The sequence below is a fragment of the Salmo trutta genome, chromosome 28 (genome assembly GCF_901001165.1).
Source record: "Salmo trutta chromosome 28, fSalTru1.1, whole genome shotgun sequence".
In the NCBI taxonomy this organism is placed as follows: domain Eukaryota; kingdom Metazoa; phylum Chordata; class Actinopteri; order Salmoniformes; family Salmonidae; genus Salmo; species Salmo trutta.
This window is the reverse complement of record NC_042984.1, coordinates 24,783,625-24,810,389: the sequence shown is the minus strand read 5'-3', so window position 1 is coordinate 24,810,389 and position 26,765 is coordinate 24,783,625. Positions and strand designations below refer to the sequence as shown.

At 41.3% G+C, this 26,765-nt stretch overlaps 1 protein-coding gene across 1 annotated transcript in view; it reads left to right on the top strand.

The window, feature by feature from the left end:
• LOC115165849 (adherens junction-associated protein 1) overlaps positions 1-26,765 on the top strand; it is an 83,924-nt gene that overhangs the window by 38,711 nt on the left and 18,448 nt on the right. The window contains exon 2 of the mRNA XM_029719278.1: positions 20,718-21,472. Within this exon, the coding sequence (XP_029575138.1) occupies positions 20,718-21,472 (755 nt within the window). The remainder of the gene's footprint in view (positions 1-20,717; positions 21,473-26,765) is intronic.

The following is a 26,765-nucleotide window of genomic DNA, read 5'->3' as shown; positions in this document are numbered from 1 at the left end:
GTGTGTTATTTATTCAAGGTACTCCTCGCTCTTTTGTTTGGGTTTCAACCCTGTGTGTTGTATACATGTTTGTTTGGTCTTCGTCCCCGTGCCTTTACATGGCACGCTGTAATTTGGGGTAATAAAACCCCCTATTACGCATTCCTGCGCCTGTCTCCCAAATCATTCATACCAACGTGACATGGAATTCAAAGAAAACCTCACTGCTTTAGAGAGGAAACACACCAGAGCAACGCATGCCAGTGGATAGGGTGGCCGTCCTATCGTCGCTGACCAAAATATCGGATGCCAATTTCAATTAGTTTCCAGACGATTCTAGATGTTGAATCGCGACTCTTTGTCTCCACCCAGCAGATGATCGCTAACACACTGCTGCTTCCCACTGCCATTCAACTCTGCTGTTTTTATTCTCTTACACCCACACAAATAATATTGTTACTGCCTCATACAAAAGCACATTTGAAATTCAACCCGTTAATTAACTATTAATAGGCAATATTTATGGGTTTTGTTGTTGATGAAAATGTAGATTTTTCCATGGATGAAGAATGGGATTCTTCCAGAGTGGAGAATATCTGCAGTGTGGGTTTGATTGAAGTCATGCCTTAAGCCACTCCCTGTTCTGGGAGCCCCCACAGTGACTAATGACTCATAACAGAAACATGACCCCATACCGCGTCTCTGCTCTGAGCATAATACTTGGAAGATCAATAGGTACAAGGAGAGAGATAACATTCACTGAGTAAACATACACTGAATGCATACATTATATTTCAGCAAGGTGTATGTGTGTGTGTACGTGCTCTCTCTCTAGTTGCCTGTTTTCTCCATTCAGGGAAGTCTTTACCTGACCTTCAAGCCCATGTCTCCAGGCGAACGGACACACTAATTAATGGGTCGCTCTACAGCTTCACAAAGTAATTCCCTTCCCTGTATGACTTCAGCTGCAGAATGGACCTGGCATATTGAGATCCAGGCACAGATAGCTGAGCCTGTCGGATGTCTAAAGAGAGCCTGAAAGATGCATATTGTTTACAATCAACTTATCCTTTGCCAGTCTCTCAGCACTAAGACGTGCATATGCATGTGGATATGTGGGCTCCCTCTCTGAGTAATTGTGTCCTTCCTCCTGTTTTACTGGGCATGAAGATCAATGAAGCTGCACCAACCATGATGACTCCCCCTCCCATGATCGCACAGTACCATCAGAATGTATTATGGTAATATTTATTATGGGGGTAGCAGTGGGGGGAAATTGCCAGAAGAATCAGAGGTACCAAAAATATTTTCCACTCTCGCTAGTTCTTTCTGCCAATAGCCTTTCTCCCTTTCCTTGCCAGCAGCGAATCAGACGCTAATGCTTGTGATGCAGAGATATTTATCATGCTACCTGTGTCATCACGTTTACGATCCCCTCATACAATTACCTTACTGCTTTCACAGAGCAACACGTTCATGATTACGGCATCGTAGGTGGCATATATGAACCACTGTACCATGGGATCTGGCAACCATTAGACCTACAACAACACTTTCCTTTACCCATGATAATTCACACTCACATAGGGCTGCAACAGAACAGTATGGCACTCTGCCACTCTTCTATGTGGCTGTAATGGAACCTAGTAGAGCAGTCGGATAGATGCTGAACCAAGGTGGTCATTAAACATCCCCTGGCACTTTTTGACAGGGCAGAGGTGTTATCCCCCATCACCTGCTAGAATCAATATTATTCAGGACGGGTAACGTCCCCTTATCAGAGACTACATTAATTTCGGAACCCTCAGATATAGCAGTCTTAGGTGAGTATGTAGTCATTTAAAAGTGTGCTTTTTAGAAAGTACACAGCTTGGTTTGAGAGCAGGACCAATCCAAGTCACCAGACATAACTATATACAGTAGACAATATTTTATATTTTAAGCTGTGGTCATGTGAACTTTCACCCTCTGTCAAAAATGTGAGAAACGTTTGGTGTATTTTCTCAGAACCTTGCACACATCAACAACCCACCAAAAAAGTCAACACTGAAATAACTAATAATTGTATTAAATGTATTAAAGTTCATTTTTTTCCTGCACTGTGCTTTTGAACACCAGCATTTTTCATAATATGGCGGTTGGGTTTTTCATGCCCCTCGGCAGTGTGCAAGTTTTTGCCCTTTTGATGTTTTATGATGACTGTGATTCCCATGCATGGAAAACAACTGCTGTTTAGTATGCACAGTCCCATCCTACTTTTACTATGTTTACTGTCTCCAAAAACCTTTCCAATGTCCAAATTCAATTCAATCATTTAGTGGATACAGTAGTTTAAACAAAATGGTTTAAGTCCTTGTTGAGTTTTGCTATTCAATTGTTAACTTGCTCAATAAAAAAGTTTTGGGCCCATGAAAAAATTCAAGTAATTGAAATTAAGGTACTACTAAAAAGTCATAGTCGACATGAGCTGGTAACTTGTCTGAAAATGTTTGTTTTTTATGGATTAGGTGTGTATTGTTTTTTGTTTACTGCTAGGTATTACTGCTCTGTTGGTGCAAGAAACACAAGCATTTTGCTGCACCCACGAAAACAAAATCGAGGGACGTGACCAATAAAATGTGATTGTGTTTATGAAATTGTTATCATTCAGTTGTTTTTCATAGCTAAAATTTGTATTGCTACTGATTTTGAGACACGGTAGTTTACGGGTGGGACTGCAAGTTTGTGTCCTGGATTCCTTTTAAATAGTAGTTAGCTGCTAGCCATCATGAAAATGGAGCACGGCTGGACACAAATGCTTCAGGTGTGAGATGATTTCCACACAATCACAAGATGCAGATAAGGTGGAACTGGAAAATGGACAATCTGCCCTAAATGCACCACCATCAAGCATCTTAGGGAAGAGATCTGGCTGTTATCTCGGCTGCGAGAAGAGGAAAACCTGTTTTCTAACTACACCAACCTTGCTGTAACCCAGACAAACCGAATCTCAGTTTTAAATGCCTCATATAGCAAAGCTGTTGATGAGTCGGGCAGCGTTGATCTGTCCCAATCTAACGGACAGATGTTAAGCTCAACTCTGCGGCCCATGGGAGCCTGGACACTCACAAGGCACAGGAGATCGGGGAGGCAGTCTGGACCCCCATTTATCCGAGAAGATCCAATCCAGCTAGCAAACAGCTTTGCCCTGCTTGAGACGGATTTACCAGTCCCGGGAGTGAGCGAGGATTCTGGGTGTATACCAACAGCCGGCGGCTGCCCAGTGGCACACTCCCCCATGGCCACCACAGTTCAGCAGGTCATTTCCTCATCGGATTCCATCACTACCACCATCATTGTGGGCAGCTCAATGTTGAGAGATCTTGGCCTGCCTACGGTCTGTGGACTGACCAAGATCCCATGTCACCCAGGAGCCTGTGTCCATGACATCAACTCCCTCCTGCACACAGTTCTGGCCAACTACTCCAATATTGACACCATCATCACTCACGTAGGTTTTAACAGACTTCGTTTTAGGTGATCTGAGGAACTGAGGGAGGACTACAAACACTGACTTGCTGTGGGAGCAACCAGCACTTTTTAAATGAGACGGGATTCACTCTAACCTCTGGGGTTCCAAGATTATTTCCTGCAACATCGCAAACTGTTTTAGAGACTGACAGACAGGGTCTGGTAGTGCTCCAAGCAACAGAGGACTTGGAAACCATATCAACTCCTATATATATGGCACTATGGTTATTGTGAGTAACCTAATTTATGTTCCTTTAACTCTGCCTTCTAGTGAGTTTATACAAACTATCATCTCCTACTATTCTGATAGACTGGAGAAAATGTGGTTGTAACATTAATAATTTGGTTGTTATTCCATTGGTTACCTCTAGGCAGATGCCCCAGGGACAGAGTGGCCCACACTCATTGAATAGCACTTTAAATGTTAGAGCAATCACTAGTAAAACCTCTCATCAATGACCTCATTACTGAGCTCAAAGTTGATTGCATATTTCTCACTGAAACATGGCTGTCTTCAGACTGTAGTGCCGCTCTTATTGAAGCCTCCCTCCCGGACTACAGCTTTTCATACTTTATCTGAAAGGGGAAAAAGGGTGGGGCGATAGCTTCTATATTTACTAATGCTCTCAGCTGTAAGGACATTTCATTTGGCGACTTTGGGTGTTTTGAACATCATGCTATACTGTTTCAATGTCAGCCACCAGTGCTGGCCATAACCCTGTGTAGGCCACCACCAAAGCCTCACTTTTTTACAGATTTCTCTGAACTATTGTCCTTGAAAACTATGATAAAATCATTGTGTTGGGTGATTTTAATATTCATGTTGAGAGACAGACTCAAAGGCCATTGAATTTCTGAATCTTTTAAACTCTGTGTTCTTTATCCAACATGTTACTGGGCCCACCCATAACCGCGACCATACTCTGGACCTGATTATTACCAAGGGGCTTTCTATTGACATATCCTCTATTGTTGATGTTGCTTTATCTCCTCACCACTGTGTATGTTTTACTACCTTGTTGCCCATAGCACAGGTTAATACTGAATGCATTATTAAGAAATGCTATCTTACCTCTGAAGTTGCTACAGATTTTATTGAGTTTAATAGCAAATTAAGGGCAACCATTGATGCCATAGCTCCAGTAAAGTTGAAAAAGGCCACATCCAAATGGAGAGCCCCTTGGATGAGTGAGGAAACAAATACATTAAAGAGAAATTGCAGGTCCCTTATGGTATTCTGAGAGTGCAACTTGGAATATACTGTTTAACAAGGCAATTAGAAAAGCCAGATGGGCTAATTTTTATAACTTGATCACTAACAAACCCGAAAAAGTTGAGAGTGCTCTTCTCAACCATTGATGGCCTGATAAATCCTACCACCGCAAACCTATGTGAACTTTCCTCCACATCTAAATGTGATGATTTTGCAGCATATTTCAGAGATAAGATAACAAACATTAGGCTGGGTATCACTCAAGGAAGACCTGATGAGAAGTTTGATATGTGCCCTATCCTACCACGCCAAGGCACTATGGATTTATTTTCCCAGGTTGACACAGACATGCTCAGGAGAAAGTGATATCACAATTTAAGCCTTCTACCTGCTTTCTCAATCCTATCCCCACCACCTTTTTCAAAACAGTTTTTAATTGTATATCTGTAGAAGTGCAAGCTATTGTTAATCCCTTCCTGTTCACAGGCACTTTCCCACTGCACTAAAAACTGGTGAAACCCCTTCTGAAGAAAAGTAATCTAGATTATTCAGCTCTTAGCAAACCTTCCATTCTTAAGCAAAATTCTGTATACTTTATTTTCAAACAGCTAAATTATTTTATTTTACATATCACATGTGACGTTCCACAAGTTTCGGTTTTGGGTGCGGTACTGTTCAGTTTATATTTGTTACCCCTTGGCAGCGTTATCAGAAAGCACAGCATTGATTTTCACTGCTACACAGATGATAAACAACTTTACATTTCTGTGTCACCAGAGGATTTTTGCTCCACAGATACATTATCAAATAAAATGAAATGTTATTTGTCACATGCGCCGAATACAACAGTGCTTACTTACAAGTAATGCTTACTTACAAGCCCTTAACCAACAATGTAGTTAAGAAAATAAAAATAAAAAATAAATAAAAGTAACAAATTATTAAAGATCAGCAGTAAAATAACAATAGTGATGCTCAATACAGGGGTACCGGTACAGAGTCAATGTGTGGGGGCACCGGTTAGTCGAGGTAATTGAGGTAATATGTACACTAACGTTCAAAGGTTTAGGGTCACTTAAAAATGTCCTTGTTTTTTAAAGAAAAACACATTTTTTGTACATTAAAATAACATCAAATTGATCAGAAATAAAGTGTAGACATTGTTAATGTTGTAAATTACTATTGTCTAGTTTGAGAAACAGATGCCTCACAAGTCCTCAACTGGCAGCTTCATTAAATAGTACCCGCAAAACACCAGTCTCAACGTCAACAGTGAAGAGGCGACTCCGTGATGCTGGCCTTCTAGGCAGAGTTGCAAAGAAAAAGCCATATCTCAAACAAACCAATAAAAATAAAAGATTAAGATGGGCAAAAGAAAACAGACACTGGACAGAGGAACTCTGCCTAAAAGGCCAGCATCCCGGAGTCGCCTCTTCACTGTTGACATTGAGACTGGTGTTTTGCTGGTACTATTTAATGAAGCTGCCAGTTGAGGACTTGTGAGGCGTCTGTTTCTCAAACCAGACACTCTAATGTACTTGTCCTCTTGCTCAGTTGTGCACCGGTGTCTCCCACTCCTCTTTCTATTCTGGTTATAGCCAGTTTGCGTTGTTCTGTGAAGGGAGTAGTAAACAGCTTTGTACGAGATCAGCAGTTTCTTGGAAATTTCTCGCATGGAATAGCTTACATTTCTCAGAACAAGAATAGACTGACAAGTTTCAGAAGAAAGGTCTTTGTTTCTAGCCATTTTGAAACTGTAATCGAACCCACAAATGCTGATGCTCCAGATACTCAACTAGTCTAAAGAAGGCCAGTTTTATTGCTTCTTTAATCAGGACGACAGTTTTCAGCTGTGCTAACATAATTGCAAAAGGGTTTTCTAATGATCAATTAGCCTTTTAAAATGATAAACTTGGATTAGTTAACACAACGTGCCATTGGAACGCAGGAGTGATGGATGCTGATAATGGGCCTCTGTATGCCTATGTAGATATTCCATTAAAAATCTGCCATTTCCAGCTAGAATAGTCAATTACAACATTAACAATGTCTACACTGTATTTCTGATTTGTTATTTTAATGGACAAAAATTTTTGCTTTTCTTTCAAAAACAAGGACATTTCTAAGTGACCCCAAACTTTTGAACAGTAGTGTAGGTACACTTATTAAAGTGACTATGCATAGATAATAGCCAATTGATTAGATGTTCAGGATTCTTGGTGGTAGAAGCTATTTAGAAGCCTCTTGGACCTAGCTAGACTTGGCGCTCTGGTACCGCTTGCCGTGCAGTAGCAGAGAGAACAGTCTATGACTAAGGTGGCTGGAGTCTTTGACCAATTTTTAGGGCCTTCATCTGACACCACCTGGTATAGAGGTCCTGGATGGCAAGAAGCTTGGCCCCAGTGATGTACTGGGCCGTGCGCACTACCCCCTGTAGTGCCTTGCGGTCGGAGGCTCAGAAGTTGCCATACCAGGTAGTGATTCAACCAGTCAGGATGCTCTTGATGGTGCAGCTGTAGAACCTTTTGAGGATCTGAGGACCCATGCCAAATATTTTCAGTCTCCTGAGGGGGAATAGGTTTTGTCGTGCCCTCTTCAGGACTATCTTGGTTTGCTTGGACCATGTTAGTTTGTTGGTGATGTGGACACTTTAAGCTCTCAACCTGCTCCACTACGGCCCCGTCGATGAGAATGGGGGCGTGCTCGGGCCTCCTTTTCCTGTAGTCCACAATCACCTCCTTTGTCTTGATCACGTTGAGGGAGAGGTTGTTGTCCTGGCCCCACATGGCCAGGTCTCTGACCTCCTCCCTCTGGTCGTTGTCAGTGATCAGGCTACCACTGTTGTGTCATCGGCAAACTTAATGATGGCCATGCAGTCAGGAGGGGACTGAGCATGCACCCCAGAGGGGCCCCCGTGTTGAGGATCAGTGTGGCAGATGTGTTGTTACCTACCCTTACCACCTGGGGGGCGGCCCGTCAGGAAGTCCAGGATCCAGTTGCAGAGGGAGGTGTTTAGCCCCTGGATCCTTAGCTTAGTGATGAGCTTTGAGGGCACCATGGTGTTGAACGCTGAGCTGTAGTCAATAAATAGCATTCTCACATAGGTGTTCATTTTGTCCAGGTGTGAAAGGGCAGTGTGGAGTGCAATAGAGATTGCATCATCTGTGGAGCTGTTGGGGCAGTATGCAATTTGGAGTGGGTCTAGGGTTTCTGGGATAATGGTGTCGATGTGAGCCATGATCAGCCTTTCAAAGCACTTTATGGTTACAGACCTGAGTGCTACGGGTCAGTAGTCATTTAGGGAGGTTACCTTAGTGTTCTTGAGCACGGGGACTATTGTGGTCTGCATGAAGCATGTTGATATTACAGACTCAGACAGGGAGAGGCTGAAAATGTCAGTGAATACACTTGCTAGTTTGTCAGCGCATGCTCGCAGTACACGTCCTGGTAATCCATCTGGCCCTGCAGCCTTGTGAATGTGTTTAAAGGTCTTACTCACATCGGCTACGGAGAGCGTGATCACACAGTCGTCTGGAACAGCTGATGCTCTCGTGCATGCTTTCGTGTTACTTGCCTCGAAGCGAGCATAGAAGTAATTTATGCTCGTGTCACTGAGCAGCTCGCGGCTGTGCTTCCCTTTGTAGTCTGTAATAGTTTGCAAGCCCTGCCACATCCAACGAGCATCGGAGCCGGTGTAGTACAATTCAATCTTAGTCTTGTATGGACGCTTTGCCTGTTTGATGGTTTGTTGGAGGGCATAGCGGGATTTCTTATAAGCTTCCGGGTTAGAGTCCCCCTCTATGAAAACGGCAACTCTAACCTTTAGCTCAGTGCGGATGTTGCCTGTAATCCATGGCTTCTGGTTGGGGAATGTACTGTACGTTCAGTCACTGTGGGGACGACGTCATCGATGCACTTATTGATGAAGCCAGTGACTGATGTGGTGTACTCCTCAATGCCATCGGAAGAATCCCGGAACATATTCCAGTCTGTGCTAGCAAAACAGTCCAGTAGCTTAGCATCTGCTTCATCTGACCACTTTCTTATTGACCGAGTCACTGGTGCTTTCTGCTTTAGTTTTTGTTTGTGCACAGGAATCAGGAGGATAGAATTATGGTCAGATTTGCCAAATGGAGGGCGAGGAGAGCTTTGTCCGAGTCTCTGTGTGTGGAGTAAAGGTGGTCTAGAGTTTTTTTTCCCCCTGTGGTTGCACATTTAACATGCTGCTATAAATTAGGTAAAAGGGATTTGAGTTTTTGATTATTAAACTGTATTAGTGATTTAAATACTCGGATGGCTCACAACTTCCTCCAGCTAAATCAAGACAATACCGAGGTACTTACTGTATTGTTGGAGCCAAAGCACAGAGAGAGAATCTGTCCGCACATTTTAATTCACGGGCAAAGAAGATAAAACACCAGGTAAAAAAACATGTCTTATTTTATATTCTGAACTGAATTTTGAATCACAGATTAGGAATGGGACCAAAATCTATTTTAAAAGCATGTCTGACATGTATTGGGGTGCACAATTGTGGATTGATTTAATTAAGGATCTGCCTTTTTTTTCACCTAAAATTACATACCCAAATCTAACTGCCTGTAGCTCAGGACCTGAAGCAAGGATATGCATATTCTTGATACCATTTGAAAAGAAACTCTTTGAAGGTTGTGGAAATGTGAAATGAATGTAAGAGAATATAAAACATTAGATCTGGTAAAAGATAATACAAAGAAAAGAACATGTTTTTTTGTAGTGTTTTTGTACCATCATCTTTGAAATGCAAGAGAAAGGCCATCATTTATTATTCCAGCCCAGGTGCAATTTAAATTTGCACACTAGATGGCAGCAGTGTATTTGAAATGTCTTAGACTGATCCAATGAATCATTGCATTTCTGTTCAAAATGTTGTATCAAGACTGCCCAAATGTCCCAAATGTTTATTAATACATTGTCAAGTTCATAACTGTGCACTCTAATCAAACAATAGCATGGTATTACTTCACTGTACTAGCTACTGTAAATTGGACAGCGCAGTTAGATTAACAAGAATTTAAGCTTTCTGCCAATATCAGATATGACTATGTCCTGGGAAATTGTCTTGTTACTTACAACCTCATGCTAATCACATTAGCCTATGTTAGCTCAAACGTCCCGAGGGGGACCCATCGATCCTGTAGAGGATATTATTAAGTTATGTACCCAGTAGGTCCCTCAGGTCCTCTGGCACAGGCCTTATAACTATCCCAAAGCCTTGGACCGAGAGGCAGCCTTTAGTTCAGGGATCAACTAGATTCAGGCATTGGCCGATTTCTTTTTTCTGGAGCGGATGGTCGGGGGGCCGGAACACAAATAGAAATAATCTGTCAACTGCAACTTGACCGCAAGAAGCCTAACAGATATGTTTGACTAACACATAATCATTTCGAACCCTGCTTACATTTGTGTACAATCACGTGTCTCTATATTATGCGTGGGAATACTTGGTAACAGATTTTTTTTTTAAATCACTTGGAGCTGATTGTGGTGTTTTTACAGTCTTTTATGTCTAACAATGAAAGTTCCACATAAACAAAATTGTTTTTTTTTTGCTCAGAAAACTTGGGGGGCCGAATAAAACCAACGGCGGGCCGCCAGTTGGGGAACCCTGCTTAAGTTACTATGCCTCTCGAATAGCCTGCCATATAACCTGAATGGGGGCAAAACTGTTGACAATTTTAAAAGATCTTAAAATACACCTTTTTAGCTTTGCTTTTTCTTAGGGTGCTTTTTAGTCATTCAGTTATTGTTATTAAGTTTATTCTCTAATGTTTGTGTAGACATTTTTTTTATTTAATCATTTTTTCCCTGTAAAGCACATTGTGTTGCATTCCATGTCTGAAATGTGCTGTATAAAAAAGCTTGATTTGATATGTAATGTCCTCTTACGACAGCACAACTGTTCACTCCAACAGCTCCTTTTTTCAGCAACGCCTCCAAATGACTTGCTGGCTTAAATTGACCAAGGACAATAAAGATTAGAGATACCCCATTTCAAGACACAAGGTGAGACCCAGATGCAGACACAGGAGGCAGGTGGTTGGAGTCTTACAATATTTATTAATCCAATAGGGTAAGGCAGAGAATGGTCGTGGACAGGCAAAAAGTCAAAACCAGTTCAGAGTTCAAAAGGTACCGAAGGGCAGGCAGGATGATCGGGCAGGCAGGATGATCAGGCAGGCAGGATGATCAGGCAGGCAGGATGATCAGGCAGGCAGGATGATCAGGCAGGCAGGATGATCAGGCAGGCAGGATGATCAGGCAGGCAGGAAAGTAGTCCAGAGTCAAGCAGGGGTCAAAACCGGGAAGACTATCAAAAAGAGAATAGCAAAAGGAGTACGGTAAAAACACACTGGTTGACTTGACTAACATACAAGACAAACTGGCACAGAGAGACCGGAAACACAGGGATAAATACACTGGGGAAAATAAGCGACACCTGGAGGGGGTGGAGACAATCACAGGAACAGGTGAAACAGATCAAGGCATAACACCCCATGATGAGGTTGTTCCCTCTGAAATCAATCGTTTTGCTTTGTCACATAGTAGCCATAGAAGGTTGCACTCGGCAGATCAATTCTTCTCTATAGAGGATCGTGAAAGGGCAATTCCACGGAAACAAAATGACGCTGAGACTCCGATTGTTCACATTAAAAGTATGACAAAGGAAAAACCATTGATTGCAAAGTTAAACAACCCATACAACTCTATGCACAAGGACTACTTTTAATAATTTCCAGATTTTGTTTGACAAAAACACATTTATTCGAAGAACATTGCAGATGTAAAGTTGGGTAACAGAATGACAGTACAATCTCTCTCAGTTTTTTATGTGACCACGTTTTCCAAAAACTCTGTTAAATGTTTACTCCGAATTAAGATTGAAGATGCAGAAATAATGGGGTGTCAGCTATGATATGACACCTTGAGTTTGAAAGTGAAATGGATTAAACACCCGGGAACAGAATGACATCATCGGTCCCAGATCTGTACTATACAGAAATGCATAATTATGAATGGCATTCTCATTATGGTGATGTATCCTGAATAGGTACACAAAGGTAGAAAAATGTTATATCCTTGTTTGCATGTTTGGGTATTATTCTACACACTGGCTATTATTCTAATGAGGACCAAATCTTTACCAATCATAGTTTATGCTTCACAAGTTTGGACATCACAGTAGAGCACAATAGAGCTCAGTAGAGTAGAGTACAGTACAGCACAGCACTGCACAGTACGTTACAGTATTTTACAGTACAGTAAATTATACTCTACTCTAGTGTGCTCTACTGTGCTGTACTAAACTCTACTCTACTGTACTGTATTGTACTGATATTTACTCTCCTATACTCTACTTTTCTTTACTGCACTGTACTGTGCTCTACTGTACTGTGCTGTCCAAACGTGTGAAACAGATTGGTTCAAATTTGTAGTGACCAAATTTGAAGTACCGGGAGAGGTTATATTAGAGAGAGACAGAGACAGAGAGAAAGAGGTTGTCCATATTGTTTTCACACTCTTGCTTTGACCACTATGCGACAGAAAGACAGAGAAAACATTGAGCTAAACATAACAGTATACCAGTGGAAGGGAGGGGTGACCCAACTGGGATTTGTGACCACTATGAACTCCCATTGTAGATATTAACCAATTCAGTTGCAGTCATTCTGATACAGATTTTTTGCTCATTCTGTTACCAATTTGGTAACAGAATGACATGTTTTAATTAATAAACCAAACTGTTATCAGTAGAGTAAAAACCCTGTAACTAATTGGTAGGTCTACCTCTATGAACTCCTCTCTGTGCAACTGGGTCCTGGACTTCCTGACAGGCCGACCCCAGTTGGTGAGGGTTGGTAACAATACCTCTGCCATGCTGACCGTCAACACCGGGGCCCCCAAGGGACGTGTGCTTAACCCCTCCAGTACTCCCTATTCACCCACGACTGTACGGCCATGCACGACTCCCACTCAATCATCAAGTTTGCTGACGACACAACAGTGCCTGATCAGCAACAACGACGAGACAGCCTACATGGAGGAGGTTAGAGCCCTGGTGGAGTGGTGTCAGGACAATAACCTCTCCCTCAACATCAACAAAACCAAGGAGCTGATCGTGGACTACAAAAGACCGATCATAGTGCAAGCTCCCATCCACATCGACTGGGCCATAATCTGGAGGGTCAAAAGCTTCAAGTCCCTCGGTGTCCAATCACTGAGGACCTGAAATGGTCCCATCACATCGACAATGCGGTGAAGAAGGCACAACAGCTCCTCTTTAACATCAGTCGGCTGAAGAAATTCGGCATGGCCCCTAAGAAGCTCATGAACTTCTACAGATATACCATTGAGCGCATTCTGTCGGGCTGCATCACCGTATGATACGGCAACTACACCGTCCTCAACCGCATGGCTCTTCAGAGGGTGGTGTGGTCAGCCCAACACACCATCAGTGTCACGGTGCCCGCCCTCCAGGTCATTTACAGCACTTGGTGTCGAAGGAAGGCTAAGAAGAAGATCATTAAGGACCTAAGCCACCGGGGCCAGACTGTTCACTCTGCAACCGTCTGGCAGACGGTACGGGTTCATCGGAGCATTGACCAAGAGGCTTGGAAACCGCTTTCATCACTAGGCCATCAGACCATTGAACAGCTATCACTAGCCGTCTTCCTGCCCGGTACTCAGTCCTGCAGCTTAGAGACTTTTGCGCACACATACTCCCACACACTCACACAAAACATATACACGCAGACTCGTGCACTCACGTATACACTCACACACGTGCATACGCCCATAATCATAAACACACACACTCACACACACACAGCCAATGCTGCTGTCCCATGTATAGAGAGACATGAAACACTGAACACTTCCTGTTTCTTTTATACCGTTTTTCACACTTTATTTGTATACTGTATTCTCAACATAGCTAATTCTAATATATCTACTACTGTACATCACATTTTAAGACGCTGTTTATACACACCGCATATTTATATACTGGATGCTTGTCATCGAAAATATGCCTGGTGCTGAACATACCTATCATTCTTAGTATATATTTTCGGTGTTTATATGCATAGATTGCATTTAGATTACTGATACAGTCTTATTTGGGTTGTTAATTGGATTCATTCTGACATTTCTTTATTTAATTCTTTATTCGTTTTTGATTATTGTGCACTTGTTTGATATTTTACTGCACTTAGGCCCTAGTAATATAAACATTTCGCTTCACCCGCTATAACATCTGCTTAAACTGTGTACGCAACCAATAAACTTTGATTCTCCCTCATGAATTATAAAATATAAAGTGTCTTAAAGATGTGAGTTTTTGGCAATAACAACTAGGTAGTATGGGGTGGCAGGTAGCCTAGTGGGTAGTGTTGTGCCAGTAACCGGAAGGTTGCTAGATCGAATCCCCAAGCTGACAAGTTAAAAATCTGCCGTTCTGCCCTTGAACAAGGCAGTTAACACACTGTTCCTAGGCCGTCATTGTAAATAAGAATTGGTTCTTATCTGACTTGCCTAGTTAAATATAAAAATATGTGACCGACTGCCTCATTTTGGTCTTATGTAGCAAAATTTGAAATTGTGTTTTTTACATTGGATAAAAGTAGAGACTCAGACCGAGAAAATTGTATATCACACACTGCAGTTGAGGAACAATGGGAAAGTAATTCTGCTTTGAAAGTAAACCCACTTTTGAGAAAATGGCACTTGAATGTTTTGATACACCTACAGTGCCTTGCAAAAGTATTCATCCCCCTTGCCATTTTTCCTATTTTGTTGCATTAGAACCTGTAATTTAAATGGATTTTTATTTGGATTTTATGTAATGGACATACACAAAACAGTCCAAATTGGTGAAGTGAAATGAAAAAATTATAAAAACTAAAAACCGGAAAGGTGGTGCTTGCATATGTATTCACATCCTTTGCTATGAAGCCACTAAATAAGATCTGGTGCAACCAATTACCTTCAGAAGTGACATAATGTGTTAAATAAAGTCCACCTGTGTGCAATCTAAGTGTCACATGATCTCAGTATATATACACCTGTTCTGAACGGCCCCAGAGTCTGCAACACCACCAAGCAAGGGGCACCACCAAGCAAGCGGCACTATGAAGACCAAGGAGCTATCCAAACAGGTCAGGGACAAAGTTGTGGAGAAGTACAGATCAGGGTTGGGTTATAAAAAAATATCCGAAACTTTTAAATCCATTATTAAAAATGGAAAGAATATGGCACCACAACAAACCTGCCAAGAGAGGGCCACCCACCAAAACTCACAGACAAGGCAAGGAGGGCATTAATCAGAGAGGCAACAAAGAGACCAAAGATAACCCTGAAGGAGCTGCAAAGCTCCACAGCGGCGATTAGAGTATCTGTCCATAGGACCACTTTAAGCCGTACACTCCACAGAACTGGGCTTTACAGAAGAGTGGCCGGGAAAAAATAAGCAAACATGTTTGGTGTTCGCCAAAAGGCATGTGGGAGACTCCCCAAACATTTTGAAGAAGGTACTCTGGTCAGATGAGACTAAAATTGAGCTTTTTGGCCATCAAGGAAAACGCTATGTCTGGCGCAAACCCAACACCTCTCATCACCCCGAGAACACCATCCCCACAGTGAATCATGGTGGTGCCGGGAATGGAGGACCAAAACGCAGCAGGAATGTGGATGCTCATCTTGATATTTATTTGAAAATAAAGTGAACACCAAAATAACGAAGAACTCACGAACAACCAAACAGTCTTGTCAGGCTCACACACGCAAAACACAGGTGGGTAGGAAAAACTCCCTAGAAAGGCCAAAAGCTAGGAAGAAACCTAGAGAGGAACCAGGCTATGAGGGGTGGCCAGTCCTCTTCTGGCTGTGCCGGGTGGAGATTATAACAGCACATGGCCTAGATGTTCAAATGTTCATAAATGACCAGCATTGTCAAATAATAATAATCATAGTAGTTGTCGAGGGCGCAACAAGTCAGTAACACAAGAGTAAGTGTCAGTTGGCTTTTTCATAGCCGATCTTTGAGAGTATCTCTACCGCTCCTGCTGTCTCTAGAGAGTTGAAAACAGCAGGTCTGGGACAGGTAGCACGTCCGGTGAATAGGTCAGGGTTCCAGCAGGTCTGGGACAGCAGGTCTGGGACAGGTAGCACGTCCGGTGAACAGGTCAGGGTTCCATAGCTGCAGGCAGAACAGTTGGAACTGGAGCAGCAGCACGGCCAGGAGAGCTGGGGACAGCAAGGAGTCATCAAGCCAGATAGTCCTGAGGCATGGTCCTAGGGCTCAGGTCCTCTGAGAGAGAGAAAGAAAGAAAGAGAAAGAGAGAATTAGAGAGAGCATATTTAAATTCACACAGGACACCGGAAAAGACAAGAGAAATACTCCAGATGTGACAGACTGACCCTAGCCCCCCGACACATAAACTACTGCAGCATAAATACTGGAGGCTGAGACAGGAGTGGTCAGGAGACACTGTGGCCCCATCCGATGAAACCCCCGGACAGGGCCAAACAGGTAGGATATAACCCTTTATAACACTTTGCCAAAGCACAGCCTCCACACCACTGTAGGGATATCTCCAACCACCAACATACCATCCCGGGACAAGGCCGAGTATAGCCCACAAAGATCTTCGCCACGGCACAGCCCAAGGGGGGGGGGGGGGCACCAACCCAGACAGGAAGACCACGTCAGTGACTCAACCCACTCAAGTGACGCACCCCTCCCAGGGACGGCATGGAAGAACACCAGTAAGCCAGTGACTCAGCCCCCGTAATAGGGGTAGAGGCAGAGAATCCCAGTGGAAAGAGTTATTATTTCTTGTTTGTTTCACAATGTAAAATATTTAGCATCTTCAAAGTGGTAGGCATGTTGTGTAAATCAAATGATACAAACCCCCCAAGAAATGTATTTTAATTCCAGGTTGTAAGGCAACAAAATAGGGAAAATGCCAATGGGGTATGAATACTTTCGCAAGCCACTGTACTGGAGATATCTTCTTTGTTTACACTCATTCAGCACCGTTCACACCCAGTTAAACCTTAGTCCCACCCATCTCTTTAAGGATTCACATATGAGACCATGTGGTAAACACACGCTATAGTAAAACAAATCTAAGTTTATTTGTCACATGCACAGGATACAGAAGGTATAAACTGTACAGTGATAGTACTTGCATACTTGCATAGTAGCAATATCAAAAATAGAAAGTGTCCAGATAAAAATATTTTATAAATATTTTATCGTTATTAGATGACGCTTACCCGACACACTTGTCTAAATTGATGGGTCATGTGAAGGAAATGCTATAACCACCCCTCATCCACATCTAGCTAAGTGGATGGGTCACTATTGTCTAGACATGTACACATGCTCATGAAATACAATCAATGGCCGTAACCACCCCCAGACACACCTGCTAATTTGATGGGTCATGTAATATTACGGCTGAAGTGGAGTCTTTTGTTTAGACATGTAGCTAGCTATGTAGCTAGCTAGCTAAACAATGAACTGGCATAACCCCAACTCATACTACTACAAATACAAACATTGTCATAGCTGTAGTATGAATCTGCAGGTAGCTAAATCTAAGAAACTCGGTTCAATGTTAACTAGCTAACATTAGGCTATAACTAGCAATGCAAATGGATTTCTGATTCGAATAACATTACTACACAGATCACACACGTAACCTTAGCTAGCAAGCCAGAAAGCTAAAGTTTGCTAGCTAACTAACAGTATGCTTTAACTTGCAATAAAAATTACTTTCTGACAAAATTTAAAAACATATCTGGAAAATGTAGCTAGACTCTTACCCGTGTAAATGGATGAACGCTTCATGGCAGACTGGAACCATTGAACTCCATTTTGTTTGTAGCTACATCTTGTTTGGCCAGCTTTGTGTCAAGTCACTTTGGTTCACACTGACCATGGCGTGTGCAGAAAGCAGCCCATCCCTTTTTCCTACTGATCTGTTGATAGCGCTTGCTAAATTCAGGGTATTAATGTTGTTGAGAAAAGTAGCAACACTTTTGTAGTTCTTGATGGCTATCGTTATATCTTTTCAAAAACGGCACAGTAGAAAGAACTGTCAACACATACTGAACAGCTCACGTTAAAGACAGAAGCGTGCTACATGGCAGACCAATCTCATCTCCTGGCATGTCCAGCTCATACATTAGTTCAGCCAATCATGGCTAGTGGGAAGGTTCCTGGCTTTTTCCATGGCTAAACCAAATAGGCTCAATTGTATTCATGGAATACAAGTTTGTTATTAAAGCACATGAAAATTCCCATGTTCTAGAAAGCATTTCTGCCCAAAACAATTTTCTTCAAAAATAAATGTATACTTTCAAATGCTGCTCCTGTGAAGTAGTGAGTTGCGACATACGCCTAGTTTCCTGAAATGAGTCACATATTTCCTAAACTTACAGAAGGCATGTAAAATGTGGTGTACCGCACGACAGCTCTATAGGTCAGCTACTCTTTCTATGTTTACCAATGTCCTGCCACTGGCATTAACCAAGCATGTGTGTCCATGTATGCTGATTATTCAACCATATACACATCCGCAACCACAGCTAATGAAGTAACTGAAACCCTTAACAAAGAGTTGCAGTCTGTTTTGGATTGGGTGGCCAGTAATACACTGGTCCTGAACATCTCTAAAACTAAGAGCATTGTATTTGGTACAAATTATTCCGTAAGTTCTAGACCTGAATCTGGTAATGAATGGTGCGGCTGTTGAACATATCGAGGAGACTAAATTACTTGGTGTTACCTTAGATTGTAAATTGTCATGGTAAAAACATATGGATTCAATGGTTGTAAAGATGGGGAGTAGTCTGTCCGTAATAATAGATGCTCTGCTTTTTTGACACCACACTCCACAAAGCAAGTCCTGGCTCTAGTTTTATCTTATCTTGATATATTGTACAGTCATATGGTCAAGTGCTGCAAAGAAAGCTGCTGCTGGCCCAGAACAGAGCGACACGTCTTGCTCTTCATTGTAATCAGTGGGCTAATAATATGCATACCAGTCTCTCTTTTGGTTTAAGTTGAGGAAAGACTGACTGTGCCACTTCTTGTTTTTATAAGAAACATTAATGTGTTAGAAATTCCAAATTGTTTGCATAGTCAATTTACACACAGAACCATCAGACATGCCACCAAGGGTCTTTTCACAGTCCCCAGGTCCAGAACCAATTCAAGGAAACCTACAGTATTATACAGAGCCACGAGTGCATGGAACTCCCTTCCATCTTATAAAGCGCAAGTGAACAGCAAACCTGGTTTAAAAAAACAAATAAAGCAACACCTCACGGCACAACACCTCTCCCCCATGTGACCTACTTGTTGTATGGATAAGAGCGTCTGCTAAATGACTTAAATGTAAAATGTAAATGTATGTACTGACATGTATGTGTAACTGATAGATGCGCACACACACATACTACATGTTAATGTTGTTAAGTATATGTAAATTATAAAGTATTTTGTCAGTAATGTCTTTTTCGTTATGTGACGGACCCCGGTAAGACTAGCTGTTGCCATTGGCGTCGGCTAATGGGGATTTACAAGCATTTCGCTACACCCACAATAGCATCTGCTAAACACGTGTATGTGACCAATAAAATTTGATTTGATCCTAATAAATCAAATCAAAATCGAATAATAACTACAAAACGAAATATAAGTGTTGATATTAGTTGGCAGGGGTCTTTACATCAACATGATTGTGTTTTGAGGTATTTGTAATACCTTTTAAGACTAAGACCCCTTCTCCATATGTTTGATCAGAAATCAAAGCATTTGCTTATTAAATTGTTTAGGATGAAAAATGGTTGAAAATATATGCCTTTTCTTAAGTATAGACTCTTAGCTTTCATTTGGCACCAAATTTGATGTGCTCTTATGAACTTCACTTGTTAGTGCTTATGGGAAAGTGTCCTGTTTACAGATATCAATCAGTGGAGGATTTGGAAACAGGGTAACATTTCACAGGTGTTTAAATGTTTGTTTGAGAGTTTTAATGATGATGATAATGATGACTAAAGTGATAAAGAATGTATTCCTTCCAATGTTAAATGTAGTATTGGTGCGATATCCTGTTTATAGATATCAATAACAGCAAAAACATTTAATCTGCCAATACTACCACTGAGCCCTCTTTTGAGACATGCCAATGGTGGCAGGTTTGAAGTCTGTTGTTGTTGATCTTTTATAAACAGGAAGTGGCCCCGCTGTGCATGCTGATGTCGTGTCTCTGAGTCTACCTTTAAGTTTTCATATTCAATATCGTACTCACATCAAGCCATGTCTAATTCTGACTTTATATTATATGACACCCTTCAATGCTATCTCGCAGCATAATCTAATTGCCCCTCGGGAATCAAGATGACATTCTATGCTGAATATTATGATCAGCTAAACTAGGCCTGACCTTTTTTTTTTTTTTTTTTACAGTTAATCATGACTGAATTGAAGAAGTAAACCTGTAAAATCAAGGATAAATCCTTGCTGCATTTGACAGCAGAAAGCAATATTTTAAAGCCTTAATCTTTGAAAATGTATTACACTATTTATTTAGTGTCTGACCTTTGTCATTTCAGGTGCTCAACTTGCCAGAGTTTAGTTAGTCAGAGAGCAGAACTTTGCCTGAGAGGAGAATCAGATCTTTCTGGAATACAGATGCGGACCGTACACAATGTTACATCAATATATGTTTCATTGTGTAGGTAACTAGACCTTCATCAATGTTCTTCTGTGATGCCAATCTCACAGTTAGAAAACACTTTTGGATGGCTTTCTGATGTAGATCAGTCCTAGATTAGGCCTAAAGTGCTTTTTAGTCTAATGCATGTCTGGGAAACCAACCCTTCATCTACAACTACTACTATCCCTTTTGGTTTAAAATGTGCACCGCCAAATCTAAAATGGCCTCTCTCCTTTTCTCTCCAGTCCGATGTCTGCTCTACGGCCGGGGAGCTGTCTAGGGCGTCAGGTGTGGATCCTCCTGGCCATGACCCACCTCACCCTGGATTTCTCCCTGTGTAGCCCCCTCAGTCAGGGCCTGGGGATCAAGCTCATCCCCAAACCTGTGCCTCGCCCCCGGCCCCACTCGGCGCCCCTCTGGGATACTCCCAACATTCTCCATTGGAGGACTGTGAGCACTCTGGCGCACCGGCTCCTCAACCCCGTTCCACTGCCAGACAGCAGGGGAGGGCCAGTGCCAAAGGTCAGGGGTCAAAAGTACAGGAGACTGGTACACAAAGGACAGCCATGTAAGGAGTGCCGGTTGAAATACACATCCACTGAGGCGGGGGATTCGGCAGCAGCGGTAGGTCTTCCCAGGGGGAGCAAAACAGACGTGGTGAGATTGTTACGGAGGGCTCGGAGACAGCTGAAATGGGATGCCGACGACAAATCTCAGGATGGCAGGACCACGACGGTGGCCGGATATATCGACTGGGGACCCACAGGGACGGAGGACAACTTTGACGATGGTGAGGGGAAAACGGTGGCCAACTCCACGCTGTCCACCAAGGCCTTGACTACTACCATGGCCACCACCACCACTACCACCACCACCAAGAGCCCCCAGAGGACATTCGCGGTAGTGACCACCCCACACCCTAGGAGGCTGAGCACCACCAAGGCCAGCGTCAGTTTAGGGGAAACTGTCAAACCACCAAAGCCATATGGAGACACACCAGGTAAAACTCCTTTCCTATGTTTTCTATCATGCAATTTCGAAAGTCATTCATCTGTATTTCTATCCTGTTTTAATAAGTGCAGCTGGATTTGGCGTGTCAAGGCTAGTCAGGAAGACAGCAGGATTGCATCACGTTATCATACACACATTGCTAACTGTTTGAAGCAATATTTTGGCACGAAGTGCCGTTGTCTGGGACAGATAATTGAAGAATGTTTTGAATATTTGTGTAAAAGAAGTGAAATATCATTCAGTGATGTAAGTGTTCTCCTTTTGACATATCTAGGGTATTGAGAGGGATGGGCCCCTCAAAATTGTTCAACTATTCAAAACACATTTTCCCTAACCATCGGCCAATTAATATTTTAGGACACTTAATCTTTCCCCTGAATTTAGAGGAGCTGTGACTCAGAGCGAACTGTTTTGTTTTATTCAGCAGTTTTTGGTTTCAGAATAGGCATATGCCATGTTTATACCTCTGTAGTTACATTGCCTATCGTAAGTATTCACCCCCCTTAGATTTCTTAACTTTTTATTGTGGGATTAAAATGGATTTAATTGTAATTTTTTTGTCAACGATCTACACAAAATACTTTAATGTCAAAGTGCTAGAAAAATTCAAAATGTAAAAAAAAAAAAAAAGAATATATCTTGAGTATTCACCCCCATTAGTCAATACATGCTAGAAACATTTTGGCAGCGATTACAGCTGTGAGTCTATTTGGGTAAGTCTCTGAGCTTTGCACACCTGGATTCTGCAATATTTGCACGTTATTATTATTTTTAATTCTTCAAGCTTTGTCAACTTGGTTGTTGATGGTTGGTAGACAGCCATTTTCAAGTCTTGTCATTAGATCATCTCCCATTCTCTGGTGGAAAGCAGACTGAACCAGGCTTTCCTTTACGGTTTTGCATGTGCTTAGCTCCATTCCATTAATTTTTTTATCCTGAAAAACTCCTCAGTCCTTGATGATGACAAGCATACCCATACCAGGATGCAGCCACCCCCATGCTTGAAAATATGGAGAATTGTACTGAGTGATGTGGTGTTGGATTTGCCCCAAACATAACAATTTGTATTCAGGACAAAAAGTTCAAACCTTTGTTACATTTTTTTGCTGTATTACTTAAGTGCCTTGTTGCAAACAGGATGCATGTTATGAATTACTTTTATTTTGTGCAGGCTTAGATTAGTATTGTAGAGTAACTACAATATTGTTGATCCATTCTCAGTTTTCTCCTATCACAGTCATTAAACTCATACTTTTTAAAAATCACCATTTGCCTCATGCAACTCAGTTTGGAAGGATGCCAGTATCTTTGTAGTGTCTGGGTGTATTGATACACCCCCCAAAGCCTAATTAATAACTTCACCATGCACAAAGGGATATTCAGATTCAGCTTCTTTTTTTTTACCAATCTACCAATTGGTGCCCTTCTTTTTGAGGCACTGGAAAGCCTCCCTGGTCTTTTATTTCATAGTTTTGATGTCTTCATTATTATTCTACAGTGTAGAAAATATAAAAAAAGAAGAAAAACCGAGGGCCTTAAATAAAATGACTGCCATAAAGATTTGCACATAGGAGAGATATGCACAAACATGACAGATATGGCAAACCTGAAAATCCATATTTTGGAAGTTATTACACCTGACTTTGGCAGGGAGTTGACGACAAGAAAAAGACAAGAAGTTCTCACACGTTGACAAGAAGTTCTCACACATAGAAAAAAAGTTATTAAGGTAGAAAGCGATTTGTAGTGGTAAAATCCCTGCCAAAAGTCAGGTGACCGAAGCGCTTCCAAATATGGAGTTGCAGGTTTGCCATATCTGTCATGTTTGTGCATATCTCTCCTATTTGCAAATCTTTATGGCAGTAATTTTACTTAAGGCCCTCGATTTACAAATACAAATCAAATGGTGTTTGTTTGCTGATAGTGAATTGCATTTGTGGATAGTGATTTACATTTGTGGAAAGTGATTTATATTTGTGGATTGGTGGTTTACATTTGGCGTGATATTGATCCCGTATTAAATGTTGTTACCGAAAATTACTGTCCATTTGATGTACAAAAGCAATGTGTGATTTTATGGCGAAGTCTTCATGCCGCGAACACATGAAGTTGACTGGCTATGCACATTACATTTACAGTGCCTTGCGAAAGTATTCGGCCCCCTTTAACTTTTCGACCTTTTGCCACATTTCAGGCTTCAAACATAAAGATATAAAACTGTAATTTTTTTGTGAAGAATCAACAACAAGTGGGACACAATTATGAAGTGGAACGAAATTTATTGTATATTTCAAACTTTTTTAACAAAACGCTCTCCATCCAACCTCACTGAGCTCGAGCTGTTTTGCAAGGAGGAATGGGCAAAAATGTCAGTCTCTCGATGTGCAAAACTGATAGAGACATACCCCACGCGACTTACAGCTGTAATCGCAGCAAAAGGTGGCGCTACAAAATATTAACTTAAGGGGGCTGAATAATTTTGCACGCCCAATTTTTCCGTTTTTTATTTGTTAAAAAAGTTAGAAATATCCAATAAATTTCGTTCCACTTCATGATTGTGTCCCACTTGTTGTTGATTCTTCACAAAAAAATACAGTTTTATATCTTTATGTTTGAAGCCTGAAATGTGGCAAAAGGTCGAAAAGTTCAAGGGGGCGAATACTTTCGCAAGGCACTGTACCATTTAATGAAATCAACGAAGAGGCTTGGCTTCATAAATGGACTATGCAGGTGGCAGTAAAACCAGAGTCATGTTTAATGATATATGACCTAGCACTATGTTAACTGACTTTTCCCATTGGGTAGATTTACATGAATGTCATACAATCACGTTCCCACTGCAGAGGGCAACCAAAGGGTCCACTGGAATATATTGACCACTAAACTGTACAAGTGTTAAAACTTCAAGACATTGTGGTTTATGGACATTTGGCCAGATGTGGTAAATGTCAATACATAACTATACAGTAGGATGATGTCATTGAACATATAGTGCCTTCAGAAAGTATTCATACCCCTTGACTTGTTCCACATTTTGTTGTGTTACAGACTGAATTCAGAATGGATTAAATATATAATGTTAAACACTATTATTGCACTCAGACGGAGTGCATGCAACTTAATAGTGTATGTGACCTGTTAAGCACATTTTTACTCCTTAACTTATCTAGGCTTGCCATAACATAAGGGTTGAATACTTATTGACTCAAGACATTTTAGCTTTTCATTTTTAACAAAAATAAATACATCTCAAAAGACAATTCCACTTCGACATTATGGGGTATTGTGTGTAGACCAGTAACACAAAATGTCAATTTAATAAATTTTACATTCAGGCTGTTACACAACAAAATGTTGAAAACGTTAATTGGTGTGAATACTTTCTGAAGGCACTGTATGGCATAGTGAAATGGGAAACTGCCATACTTCTACAGTAGACTATATCTTAACTTTTAGCGTTGACCCAGTGGTACAGATGTTTCACTTCATATGAACCCAGCCCCATCCAGACCTACTCAGCTGGATTTTCTCAGACTTTGCGGAACACGCACTCATGACTCTATTCTATGTGCACCAAAGTTACAATCTGTTTGTCTGAAGTGCCTTTTGAAAGCCTAACACTGTATTTTATACCTTAGCTAGCCATGTAGGCAATAGAATAAGCTTTGAAATGATTCCCACCTGACCCATATTGCAATGTATAATGGAATGTTTTTGGATTACGTAAACAACAACAGTAATTGTGTGTTGGTGGGGACGCAGGGCTGTGTTCGAAACAAAAAACTACCAGCATGCTTATGTTCCTCAATGGCAAATCTAGGAGAGCTCAAAAAAGTAGCCTATAGTTGAAGAGTGTAAGTTCTAAGTTTAGGTTTAAAACAAATAACAACTGCCCATTTTTCCTTGTGGATCAGAAAAAGTGTGTCCTTGATTTGGTTAACACCACATAGTACAGTGGTTTGTCCTTTAAAAGTTGCAGCTTACTGCAGCACAGCTTGCATGGTGCCGCAGAATTACATGGCACGTTATTTAAGTATCAGCTATTGTAACCACTAAAGCTAGTTAGAGCTAGTTTGACCACCAGAGGGGATCTTTGAGAAGCATTTGATTGCCTTCAATAGTGGCTGTACTAGAGAATTTAAAACCTTTTTTGTAAGACCATAGTATATGGAACTGATTTTAAGAAATGTTGCTTAATTAGTATGATTAATATTATGTTGTATCTATTCCAAGAAAAATGAAAAACCCTGAAAATATGGCACTGTACAACGTGACAGTCGGGAGTAGGCTACAATACAAAGAGCATAACATTTTCACACCCTAATTGTATAATTGTAGTCTAACCAATACCCAAACGGAGATTCAGTGAAAAATAAAAATCTCATTGATTTATCAAGACCAGTCCCCATGCTTGTCTCAGAGCAGCGCGAAAAGGTGCTAAAATAGTTGACCACAGCGAGTAGGCAATTGCTTCCATCCTATTACTTCAATATGCTCTTTAAATAAATAAGACCTACACCACTTTTAACAGCACATTACTGAACACTAGTGAGACACTGAACACTAGTGAGACTCATGTCGCCTATGGTAGGCCAACAGTATATCAGCTTTTTTTTTCAATGACGTGACCGCCAATAATTACATATGGGTCTCGCCATGGCGGCCAGCACGGGTATCAAACCTGCATCTGTAGCAACGCATCTTGCACTGCGATGCAGTGTCTTAGACCATTGCGCCGATCGGGAGGGCTATTATAATACTGTACATGGTGTCCAGGTCAAGTTAACCAAAACATGTATTTATTAAAGACTATCATAAAGAATGTTGGTACTTAATTATTTTGATCCAAGCCATGAATGAGCGAGTCACTCAGCTTTATGTAGGTGCAGGGCTATATGACTGTGCCATCAACTTGATAATATATAACAACATTTTTGAGGTGATTTTGTTTAAAAAAAACGAAAGTGAGAGATTGTAATCTGAATAAAGGCCAAAACGTTTATTTCTGTTTTTAGAGAGAGAGAAACACTGGGCCAATTGTGCGCCGTCCTATGGGACTCCCAATCACGGTTGGATGTGATACATAATAATAATACTTTTTGTTGTATTATTTGTTTTGTCTTTTCTGGTGGATTAAACTGAAATTCATGGCCGGTTGTGATACAGCCAACCTAATTAAGAAATAAACTCAGAAAAAAACGTCCTCTCACTGTCAAATGCGTTTATTTTCAGCAAACTTAACATGTGTAAATATTTGTATGAACATAACAAGATTCAACAAC